This window comes from Oryzias latipes, chromosome 16 (assembly GCF_002234675.1).
Source record: "Oryzias latipes chromosome 16, ASM223467v1".
NCBI classification, from domain to species: Eukaryota; Metazoa; Chordata; class Actinopteri; order Beloniformes; family Adrianichthyidae; genus Oryzias; species Oryzias latipes.
The window spans coordinates 30,499,358-30,512,218 of NC_019874.2; the positions used below are offsets into that span (position 1 = coordinate 30,499,358).

General features: G+C 42.7%; 1 protein-coding gene across 4 annotated transcripts in view; it reads left to right on the plus strand.

Annotated features, from left to right (window-relative positions):
• rftn1 (raftlin, lipid raft linker 1) overlaps positions 1–12,861 on the plus strand; it is a 262,707-nt gene that overhangs the window by 186,959 nt on the left and 62,887 nt on the right. For all 4 annotated transcript variants that reach the window (XM_023964740.1, XM_023964742.1, XM_023964744.1 and 1 more), the window contains one exon: positions 7,757–7,865. In XM_023964740.1, coding sequence (XP_023820508.1) covers positions 7,757–7,865 — 109 coding nt within the window. The remainder of the gene's footprint in view (positions 1–7,756; positions 7,866–12,861) is intronic.

Genomic DNA, 12,861 nt, shown 5'->3' on the forward strand with positions numbered 1-12,861 from the left:
TAAATGTCCAGCATTATTCTCACATTTTACAGCGATAATGACTTTACCTGAAGTGAAATATTTCTCTACTCTACTATATTTAAGAAGATCGCGAATCAGCGTCACGAATATTTGTACTTTCTGGAACAGTTGGAGAAGTATCCGAGTATTCGGATACTGGTTACAGCTTTAGTCCGGTTGGGATGGGGGATGGGGCGGTCTCCACTTTTCTTCAATGAAACGCCGCAGTGACTAAACTGCATCGTGTTGAATCAGCGTCTGCCTCGTTCACCTTTTACGCCTCCGTCTGACGCGTCAGCGCACATTTGTGTGATTGAACCGCCAATCACTGACGTCTGTGGAGAAATGACTCCAGTTCTGAAAAGAAACTGCCGACACGGCAACTCCTCTGCTGCATGTGGACAAATCCCAGAAAGGCAGCCGAGGCATTGTGAGCCTGCCAACTCACGGAAGGTCACTTGACGAAGAAACTGAGGTCTTATTTGCATTTCTGTTAACGGCCTCTCCTGCGATTTAAGCCTGCCGTCAGCAGAAGTGGACGAACCGGAAGGGAGATTCTGAGTGAAGAGAGGAAAATTCAAAGCATCTCTGCGAGCTGCTTCTGCTAAACTGCCATGACGGGTGAGGCAACCCGAGTAAAAGAGACAGCGGTAGGATGAATGTGATAATAAAAGAAAACACTGACAGAGATGGAGAGAAAGGGGGCAAAGGAGCCCACCCAACAGAAAGCAGGGCCTGTCGCCATGGAGACAGATGCTCACATCAGTTTGTGCCCTGGGGAATCTAAAGCTCCACCTCGGGTTTGAGGAGAGCTGATCAAAATCAGGAGAGAGCCTTCATGCTGCTGCAAAGAGAGACGGCAGGAGGAAGGGAAACGAGCGGGAAAGCCACAAAAAGCAGTCAAAGACCCTCACCCACTCGATGATGATGATGAAGGACATATACAAAGAAAAGCAAGATTAAAACTGCATTTCTGAATATATCTGTATGATGTTGTGAATCAGGAGACGGTACCATGTAGTAAACAATTCAGACGCCACGCTCACTACTTTTTTTGTTTTTGTTTTTTTAAACAGCGGATATGACGTCATTGATTGAAGTGAAAATCTCATTATGAGCGTTTTGCGACGATTATTTATGAGTCCACTGTCTTCTGAAAATAATAACATTGATGGTTTATTAAAAAAATACATTTAAATTCATTGTTCTGACGCAATCCATCATGGTCTATACAAGCTGATCTAGTGAGCATCGATCCACGCTGATTTTTCGCAAAGACTTCTGGGAAATTTCTAGGGCTCTGGATTTTGGACTTGTATATTGGAGAACACACTATAAAGGGAGTATGGAAGGAATTTGGACACAACCGTAGTAAATACTTCCTGCTCTGCTCCATTCTGATCCTCCACCTGCAGACAAACATGAACGTCTTTGTTTTGCTGGTCTGAGCTGGAATCTGGATCAGAACTGGACGGCTGTTGCTCGTTTGGACGTTTGTGTTGCAGTGCTAATGTTATCTTGGGGGGGTCTGAGGCGGGGCCGTAAGCTAGAGAGAGAGCAGGCAAACAGACGGATGATGGGATGTGAGGACGGACTCAGCGGGGAATTTCTGCTGAACAGTCAGAAGTAAAGAGCAGACATCCGCATGAGGTAGAAGCATAGATCACGTGTGCGGACACAGGCAGGACAAAAGCCCCGCGGCTCCAACCCGGTGGGGGGGGTCCATCCAACGGAGGCTGCGATGCTTCGGGGGTCCGCACACAGCAGGAACTGCGTCGCCTGGAAATGTTAAAGGCGCCGCTGCCACCCTGCCTCACGGCGCTTTGTCAGCGGTGGCGGTTAACCCGCCGCGGACGGGGAGCAGAGGGGAAAAAAAAACGGCGTGCAGCCAGAATGGATTGGCCTGAATGAAAATTTAAAATGTCAACTGTCAGATTTCCTGGTGTTCCATTTGGTCACGCTGAAATCGGGTTACAGTTCAGCAGGCAGTGTCTGATGGGATATATTCATCATTATTGGGTAATTGGACGGAGCCCCCATGTGCTCAAGCGGCGAGAAAGTCAAAGAGGAAGACGGAGGAGAAAAACCTACAAACCGTCAGAGCGGTTCACAAACGGGAGAAAACGGGACATTAGATTAGGAGTATTATTAAAATGCCACAATGCGAGTAAAGTGCAAATATGAGTCAGACGCTCTCTGACGGGGTCGTCATGGCAATGGTGGGTAAGAGGACTGACAGGCTCTTTGTTTCTGCTGCAAAGGGTTGAAAAATTCACATTTTTTTAATTCACAGAGAGGTTTTAACTTAACCCAGTCTCTGTTGTTCAAAACAGTGCAGTTAAATCTCTCTTAGGAGATTTTCTGGGATGTAACATGAAGGTAATAATGTCTGCCTTGGTGTGACGGCTGTAAAGGATTTAAAAAAATAGTGCAAGACTTTATGTTTAGGTGTTTCCACTTCATTACACTTTCATGTTATATAATCTTTTGTTCTAGTAATCTGTACAAAAGTCAAAACATTTGTTTGATTGTGTCAGATAAAATAATCATAATTACAACTTATTATTATGAATCAATACAAACACAAAATGTTAATATGATATTTTACTATTTTCCGTGGCAAAACACTGAGAATATATTGGAAATGGATTCAGGGCTTCTTCGCTATGTCGCGGTTCACTTTTTGCGTTTTCCTAGTTTTTTTTTTCAAGGGAATTTTGTTTTTTTCCCCTTTTTTTTTTTTTAATAGCCTTGTGCATTCTGCGTCCAGATTGGCTGTAGACTCTTGTCAATCACACTCGTCTGTGTGTCTCCTGTGCGATCAGTTTACACAAATCTCAGATTGTAATCCCATCCTTGTCTTCTTTTTCTTCTATGAAGATCTGAACTTTGAGGGTTGAAACAAAAGAGAAAAGTGTGAACATGTTCATGTTTGTCTGAGAAAAGTATTTTACAGTCTTAAAACTTCTATAATCCTACTTTTCACCTATGGCGGGTTGTTTTACAACGTAATCCCTGCGATCAACGTGGGACATCTGCATATTCATAGCCTACATTCCAAATTGCATAATTTACACAAAATCATTTCAAATTCATCTTCATCCTCATCTTATTCCTTTATTTGACCTCATGCCTCTAAACAAAATGTTGTCCAGATGAGCCGCTTCGAAGGCCGTTAACCCGCTTATGGTCACTTCCTGTCCCAGGAACAGGCAGACGGCTGGATCCAAATGCAGCAGGTTTATTAGCTCAGCTTAGAGTCCACATAGCTAAACCAGGGTCAGACAGGCGGGGAGGTCAGTAGCAGCTATAAGAGCATCAGAGGAGAGACGGGGTAGTCAGGATCCAGGCGGGGGTCGGAGCAGCCAAACAGAATCAGGAACACTCGGTAAGGAAGGCAGAATGACACAAACTAGACTTCGTACTGAGCTGATCTCAGTGCAGAGGTTAAGTATCCTCTGGTTGATGAGTGAATGACAGTCAGGGGGGCTGCATCCAGGAAGTGTGCGCTGGGGATGCTGGGAGATGTAGTGAGGTTAGAACTCTGGGGACGGCTCCTGCCGGTGACCAGAGGGGGAGACAGAGCTCTGACCTCTGACACTTACAAATGAAATTAATATTCAATCAGTTTTTAGTACTTTATTCTTATCTTAGCTTATTTCTCAAAAAGCGGACTATTTGGTACGTGGTGCAGCGCGTTGTCACGGTAACTTGATGCGCCGCTCCTTAATTTGTGATAACACACCCATAAACTTGACAGTAGCCCACTGCTTTCAGTGCAAGACAGAGTCACTCTGCTGCTGATGCTTCCTCCCCGTTCTCCTCCTCCTCCTCCTCTTCCTCCTTCTCCTTCTTGGGTTTAGCTCCGTGGCTAGACGTTGAGACGCATGTATTGAAATAGAGAATTCTCTTGGATTCTAGGCTACTTGCGGTAAACGCTCTTCTTCTGGCTAGCTGTGGAGCAGAACACATTTTAGAAAGTTGTGTCAGCGCCATCTGGAGGCACAATCTGACAGGTCGCAGTTTTCGGTGTAACGCCGGCATCCAAAATGGCGTCCAACTTTGCGTACGCAAAAAGCTAGCGTAGCAACTCTAGCCTATACAACTTATTGCCTACCCAAATGTTAGCTAGTTATGTCGTAATCAGTCGGATGGCTCAGCTCTGACTTTAGAGGTAAAAGAAATCCATAATCTTGTATCTTCCAGCTCGAAACTAAATTAATTTTTTGAAAATCTGATATTATCATAAACTCAAGATATAAAAGGCTGTTCAATTTTTCAAAAGGTTATCTTTCCAAAAATTAATAGAAGTGGAACAGAAAATGTTTTCCTTAAAGTTCTCCAATAAAAAAATCTTATTATTACTGATTGTTTTAGGAAATTCACTGTTAAAATCCGATTTCTTTTCTTCTACTATTGAATTTTTTTCCTTATATTAAGCCTTTTTTATGTTGAAATGTAAGAGTAAACTACATTTTTTCCAACATTGTTTTTTTTTAATTAAATGCTTGAACACAAATTAAAAGTAGCTTACATCACAATTACTGTTAAAAACTATTAGCCAAAAATTGGTTATGTGAGTTTTGAGAAGATTTAATATAAACCAGAAAGTATTCTTAATTTCTTTATCTTTGAGTTTTCTGAAAAACTCAATATAATATGAGCAGAAGTACTTTTCAAAGGTCACTGAACAGATTGGAGACCACAGATTTATGAATGATGTTTCCTTAATCCAAAAGAAAGCCATTAACAGGTAAAACACAATTACTTTCCTTGTGAGCGTTCTGCTCCAGCGGGATTAGGCGATTAGGCCCAACGCAGGATGTTTTACAGCAGAGCGACACCCCCACCATCTGTGGAGAGGCCGAGCAGGTGTCCTCGCCCAGCGGGAGGCCGCCGTTTGACACCCGTCTGACCACACGAGGCCTCTGAGGCTTACAGGCGGGGCCGCACGCCGCGGCGGTTTCACACAGAGAGACGGACAGCGGCGGCTATTTTTACCCGAAGGCCCCCCCTCCAGCACTAAATGCTCCTCTGTCCAACTCTGCTTAAACGCTTCCTTTGCTTTTAGCAATTACAGAAAAAATAGAGAAAAAATGTCATTTGGAAAGGAAAGTTATTACAAATCCTGCAAATACTAAATACATTTACTTAATGGGTAAAATAGTTGAGTAAAGTTGCAATATTAAAACTAAGACTTCACCTAAAAAACCAACAAAAATGATAATTTTTTCACCCTTGATATGAATTTAAAGACACAGAGACTTTGTGTTATTTAGGTTTAAAACATATTTCTATTTTATTTCTGCAGTGATTGGATTAAAGCCCATAAAAAGAATAGCCAGAATTGATTTTTTGGATAATTCTGATTTAATCACGGGAATCTAACTTTCTTAATATAATTTTTTTTTTTTTACCTTTTTTTCTTACAGTTCTGACTCTATTCACAAAATCCTCATTTAAAACTCATAGTTCTAACTTTTTCTTTTCAGAATTCTGACTTTAATCTCAAAATACTGACTTTATTTGTTCAGAATTCTTATATTTATAATTTCAGATTTATGACTTTTTTGTTCATATTTTTGACTTTTTCCTGGAATACTGACATTTTTTCTCAGTATTCTGGTTTTATTCTCAATATTCTGACTTTACTTGTTCATAACTCTGACTGTTATCTCAGAAAACAGATTTCTGCCTGTAAACCACTATCTTCAGAAGTCACAGAGGAGTCATGCATGTAAGAGTGGATCTCATTCTCAAAGATGTCAAAAGTAAAATCTGCTGCATGACAAGAACAGAAACAGACTTTAGTAACAACAGAGAAAAATGTTTCCACCTCAAGTGTTTCTATCTGAATCGAGGGTCAGCCTGAAAAAAGGAATGCTTTTGTGTCAAATCGTGCCACACAGACAAAGAAAACTGGATTGGTTTAGTCGTTCTTAAGAGCAGAAGGAACCAAATCTCTCAGGTTCTTCTGCTGCACAAAAGCAAACAAATTCATTTTATTTGTCTCCAATCGAGCAAAAGCACTAAAAGCACATTCATCCTTGTGTTTGAGGACAAAGCAGACGCTCATCGGGCAAACATTTGAAATGAAAAAGAGAAATAAGAAATCTTATTGTGTTGTTTTTTTTACTTCCTTTATGAACAAACCGTCTTTTGAACTTTGAAGGAGCTCTTGACAGAGTCACGTGACGGAAGAGAGGCTCTGAAACTGCAGGACTTTTTTCATTTACAGCAGAAAGAAAACACAAATCCTGTTATTTCTGCAGCGTGTTTTGTTCGTGAGTCTCTGTTCTTGAAGCTGCTGTCAGTTGTTTAAAGGATAGAAATTAGTTGTGAGATTTTTAAGAGAAGAGAAATTTGCTCCTTAGAAACAAAAGATTGCAACGAATTAAGTAAAAGTAGCTGAATCAGTCGTGAAAACCCAGAATTTACAATAAATAAAGAGAGTAATGATAATTGAAGTGGTGTGGCCTGCAGGAGCAGCCCGTCCCCGCCCTCGCCATCCCATCAATATCACCCTTTCCACCGCCAACTTACAAAATCAGGTTAAAAAGAAACATCTCGGCGGCTTTTTCGTTGGTTTTATCTCCATAGCAACCATTTCATGTTTTAGTCGGCTGGGGGTGACGAACAAGTGTGTGTCATTTTCAGGATAATCATCAAAAGTAACGCTTTGGGTTTCCTTAGCAACGGAGGCTTTGTGGTAACCACGCCCACACTCCTAATATTTTCATATCGCATGTTAAATCGTTTCCTTCAGCTTGAAATGTGGATTCAACTATTACATTTTTACAATATTGCGGTAAAAAAACAACGTGTGAGCGACAGTAAAACGCCACTTTCTGATAGGAGTTTGTAGAAGAAGCGAATGGGGATTGTGTTGGGGAAAATTCATGGTGACGGCCTCTCCTCGGGGTCAAAGGTCAAGGAAACTTGGGCTGTGGTCCCGTGTGACATTTTTTTGATGGGATAAAAACTGTTTTTGGGACCGTTTTTTCACCAAGGTTGGGCGAGGAGTGAATGAATATTGGACACATTCAGACGACTAAAAAGAAAGGGACAAGCTCCGCCCAAGTGCAGCCTTTGGCCGTGCAGCAGCTTGCAGGGAGGCATCTCTAACCTTTCTGCACGCCAGCGGTGTTTGTAAAGCCACAGGTCACGCAGAGCGCAGCAACACGCCAACAGCATCCGTGTGTGTGTGTGTGCACAAAGGCTCCACGCTGAGGAAACGGGTGTGCGGCTTCCCCCGCCTTGTCAACAGGATGAGAGGCAGGGAGATGGATGCTGGGGCTTTGCTCTCCTCCGAGGCTGGCTTTGGGATTTCCTCCAGAGGACAGAAAAGAAAAATACAGCTCTTTATAAATAGATTCTCTGCGCTGCAAATACTGATGCAGCCTCAGCGGGGGGGGGCGGCTGAGAGGCGCAGACTGGATTTGCATTGAATTTCCTGCTGTCTGTGTGTTTTCCTTCATCCTTGTGGATCTTTGTTTCACTTAAGTGTTATTGTATTTTCCTCTTACCTCCCACAGGGCAACAACAGCATTAACAAAGCTTCTTGGTGCAGAATAATGTGCTGAAATGCTGTTGGATGGCTGCTTCTGTCCTTCTTAATGGATCACGGCTGTATTTTTAATGACTGCAGGCGGTGTTTGCATGTGCCCCGATGCGTGGCCACCCCTAGGCATTATGGGTATTTGTCCATCTGCCTGACTGGAAGTCAACGTCTCCTCTTCATTGTTGGTGCCTGCAGGGCGGAGAGGAGCCCGTCGGTCTGCCCACAGTTCAAGCTCCAGCTGGAGGAGTGTCTGTCTGCTGAGCGGGTTCCCACCCCAGAGCTGATCCAGGGCTACATCAAGAAGGTAGGGTGCCCCCCCTCCCACCAAAAAGTTTTATTTTTTACCAAAAAGTCCCAACAGAAAGAGAACAAACACACCAAGAGTTTGACGTGGTCACCCTGATCCGATAAGATCAACCTCTGATCTTATCAGAAGGGTCGCATTTACATCCACTATCCACACATGAAGGCGTGTCACCTCAGGTGAGTCACATGACCATGGCAGCTGTTTTTACCTCCACCTGGATTGCTCCTAATGCAGAAAAAATATAGGAGAGAACGTTTGGGATTTTGGACTCAATGAAGACCAAAAAGAAGAGACTCAACACAAACTCTGATCAGTCGAAAAGGCAACCAGTCCCCTTAACTTAGGGCCGTGTCCAGCAGCCTCTACCTACACGCTACACGGATGAAAATTGGTCACGGAATGCTGAAAATTCAAAGGTGGAAAATGCGCAAAACGGACGTAGACTTCAAGTCGAACTAAGCACAAGAAAATTCAAACCAAGATTCTTTAATTCCAATGAAAAAGTTATTATCAGTTTAAGAAAAACCACAATTAAAATAAAGAAAAGTAATAAATAAACAAGAAGAGTTAAAGTAGAGATAAAGGTTATACCAGCGTTAAATAAAAAAGAAGAAGAAAGAAGAAAATACATAAGAAGTTAAAGAAACAATAAAGCCAAAAATACCAAACAAAAACAACAAAAGTTTTTGCAGTAAATCTGGAACTTTTGCAGCTCAACAAGTGCAACTCTCTGCTTGTTTGCAGTTTTGGATTGCACTCCCTGCACTCCCTATGCAGGTTAGGCAGGCCCGTTCACTGAATGATTTTAAATCCAAGTTAAAAACTCACCTTTTCTCCCTGGCTTTTAACTCAGTATGAGTTGATGTTTTTATTGGTTTTATAAATTTATTTTTATTGGTTTTATTGGTTTTATGTATTTTTATTTAATGTATCGATTTCTTATTGATTTTATTCTGTTTTAGTTTGTTGTTTTGTTTTATTCTGCATTGTTAAGCACTTTGGTCAGCTTCTGCTGTTTTAAAAGCGCTTTATAAATAAAGTTGACTTGACTTGACTTGACTTTTGCAGCTCAACAAGTGCAACTCTCTGCTTGTTTGCAGTTTTGGATTATGGATTTCAGATGTAACATGGTCAGACTACGCATGAAGGAGTCCAGGTTATTCAGAGAAAAAGGACTTTTTATGAATTTAAAACCAGGAAAACACAGGGATGTCTGGATCTGGACAGGTGTAGTTTACCTGTCGTCCACACGGAGCTGATGTAACAGGTTCAGTTCGGTCGCCGATGCACAATGAGGAGGGGGAGACTCAAATCTGGTCACTGCGTCTTTAATTCTTTAAAACAGCGCAAAAGAAAATAGCATCAGTGGACATCACAACTGCAGCTCCCAGCTCAGACCGCTCACTCCAACTGGTTGTTTACATTCATCCAAAAAGTTCAATAAATGTACAATTTTCAGAATAAAATATACTCAGACACAATGCCATACAATAATAAAACAAAAAGAAAACACACATTTGGTAAATACAGCATTTAAAATAAAACATTGTTAAACAGAATAAGACAAAATGGCGGAGACCAACCTTTAAAACAGCGCAAAAGAAAATAGCATCAGTGGACATCACAACTGCAGCTCCCTGATCAAAGGAAAAAGAGCGCGATCAAAACCGGCACCAAAAACCACATAAAAATATAGTTAAAAGTAAATGTAAATTATTCGAGAGCAGTTTCTTGTCAACTGCATCCATTTTTAAACATATTTAAGAAACTTATACCCGTTTATTTTAACAGCTAACTAAAAATATTGGGAGACTGCAGAAAACGCGACTCACCAGCTCAGACCGCTCACTCCAACTGGTAAGGGAGGGGCAGCGGCCGCATGGTGAAGGCAGGGTGTGTCCCACTAATTGCCTTCCCTGCGCAACAGGTAACCATGTGGAACACATTTTTCTTGTGAAATAATGAGATTAACCAAATATTTATATAACGTGCTAACTCAAAATAAAATAATTTCAAAATTAAATAATCACTTAAGGTTTGAGAATGTTCATTAAAAAAAATCAATTTGCTACATACTCCCCTCTGAACTTCTCAAAACCGTTGCATATTCATCAAACTGGACAATAAGTAAGATTTTTTGCCAACAGAAATAATGACTCCTTATACTACTGCGACATATATGTCTTCCTCTATAAAAGAAAAGCAACACTGTAAAGCTGGCCAAACTTCACAATGTACACTTGCAACAAAGTAGTGCCGTAAACACAACTCCACAAAAGGTAAATCAGTGGCTGTTACTTTCCCAAAATACGTAATCAAATTTACAATATGCAGTATCTACAGTGACTCAGACCTTTTCATTTACCTTACAAAAATAAACTTCTTACAAATCCAGAGAACACTTCTCGTGCTTGTGTATCTTTTTTCTGTGTCATGTTTTGTATCAGTCTGTTAACTGGTTTGACAATCCTGCCAGCCCTGGTTCTGATGCGGTTTACTGTATCATTTTGGAGCCTATCATCCTGTCTTGTAGCAACTGCTTCTCCATTGGTTTCCAACTGTCCATGTGGGAACTCTGAACCTGGGCATTTGGAGCAGTTTTTATTGCTCTCCACAAGACTCTCAACACTAATCCCATCTGATTGACAGTCCATGCCACAGCTCTCAACTTCACGATGGTCTGCAGGATCCAAAGGCACAGTATTTGCCACCCAGTCGGCTGTCCGGTCCAACTCATCACATTCTGAGTTCACAACTGAAACATCCTGATCAGCACTGTTTATATCACTCAAATCTGGAGTGGTACTGAATGAAGACACCGACCCTTGCTCTTGATCCAACTCAATTGGCAGGAAGTTCACCAATAGGAGCAAGTTACGGTGGACAACTTTCTCCTGTCCAGTGGCTGTGTTCCTGATCCGGTAAATATGACACTTGGAGTCTCTGGACACAACGGTATAAATGGTGGAGCACCACTTATCGGCTAGCTTCCTTTTGCCACGCACACACTTGTTTGCCAAGAGAACATGGTGTCCCTCATCAATGTCTGTGCCTTTGGTTCTCATGTTGTATAGACGGGCCTGACGTTGCTGACTGGTGTCGGTGTTAGCCTGGGCCACGGCAAGAGCTTCTTTAAGGTTCTCCCTGATTCTTTCAACGTAGTTGTTATAATCCGATATCTCGTCATTTCTTTCCACATGGTGAAACATGACGTCCACTGGGAGCCTGGGAATCCGACCAAACATGAGATAGAAGGGTGCGTAACCGGTTGACTCATGGACAGTGCAGTTGTAGGCAAACGTCAGTGTTTGCAACATCTGAGGCCACTTGCTTTTGTCTCGGGGTGGTAAGGCTCTGATCATACTGCCTAAGGTTCTATTAAACCTTTCGGTTTGGCCATTACCCATGGGATGATATGGTGTGGTCCTTGATTTCTTGACTCCTGCTACCTGCAACAACTCCTGAATCAACTCACTCTCGAAGTTTGCACCCTGGTCTGAATGGATTCTTTGTGGGAAGCCATAGACACAAAAGTATCTGTCCCACAACTGCCGGGCCACCTGCTTTGCTGACTGATTGGAACACTGAAAGGCGTGGGCCATTTTGGTAAAATGATCGGTTACCACTAAGATGTCTACACACCGACCCTTCGGATCTTCTGCGGACCAAAAGTCGAGGCACACCAGTTCTAAGGGACTTGTGGTCTTTATGCTTTCAAGGGGAGCTCGCCCCTCAGGCTCAGGAGTCTTGCTCACCACACAACGCTTGCAGCATTTTACATACTCGCGCACACCTTGCTCCATGCCGAGCCAAAAGAATCGCTGTCTAGCTAAGTGTAATGTCCGACTTTGGCCTTGGTGTCCTGCTTTGTCGTGCACACCCTGAAGCACTTGACCAACCAGAGACACAGGTGTTACATACTGGTGTCGTTTTCTTCCAGTTGTCAAGTCCTTACATACCCTGTACAGGATGTTATCGAGTATTTTGAGTTTGTCCCACTGTTTCAGGAGTTTCAGGGCTCTAGGAGATAAACTGCACTTTTCTCTCCGTGATGGACGTCTACCTCGCATGACAAACGTGACAACAGCAGCTATTGTGGTGTCATTTTGCTGCGCCTCCTGAAGGTCTTTGAGGGAAAACACAGGTAAGGGAACTTGACCACTTGGCACAAGTTACTCCAGGTCTTGAACGAGCCAGGTGATTACTCTTTGCTCAGGACCATATTCCCATTCTACATGCCCTGACAGGACAGCAGATACATCATCTTCACTCATTGACATGTTCTCTGAATGTTGGGAAGACTGAAAGTACTCGACCTCTTGATGGTTGGCGCTGGCCCTAAAAAGCTCCTGAACTGTGTCCTCCTGTACTTGCTGAGACTCCTCCAACAGGGCTTCATAGGGCTTTATTGTCAGCCTGTGAGAGACACGGCCTTTGATGAAAGGCTGCCGGCTCAAGGCGTCAGCGACTACGTTCTTACTGCCTGGTATGTACTTGATGTTGAAGCTGTAAGGTGACAACTTTGCTACCCATCTTTGCTCACAGGCATCAAGTTTGGGTTTGGTGAGGATATATGTTAGGGGGTTATTATCTGTCCATACTGTAAATGGATTCCCTCTCAGCCAGTGGCTAAATTTATCGCAAACTGACCACTTGAGTGCCAAAAACTCCAAACGGTGGGCTGGGTATTTGCTTTGAGCACGGGTAAGAGCTTTACTGGCAAAAGCCACTGGTCGTGCTTTTGTCTCACCTTCTTGAACTTGTGACAGCACAGCACCCAGTCCATCAGTTGAGGCATCTGTTGAAAGGATGAATGGGCGATTGAAGTCAGGGTGAGCAAGGATGACAGATTCCAGAAGTGCTGACTTAAGGCGCTCAAACGAGTCACTGTGTTCTTGTTTCCAGTCATTGGCATGTAACTTTCGGAAAGCAGCAACGCCACGTGAATTTCCTTTCCGTCCCTTTGGAGCAGCTGTGAGTGCAAAAAGGGGTC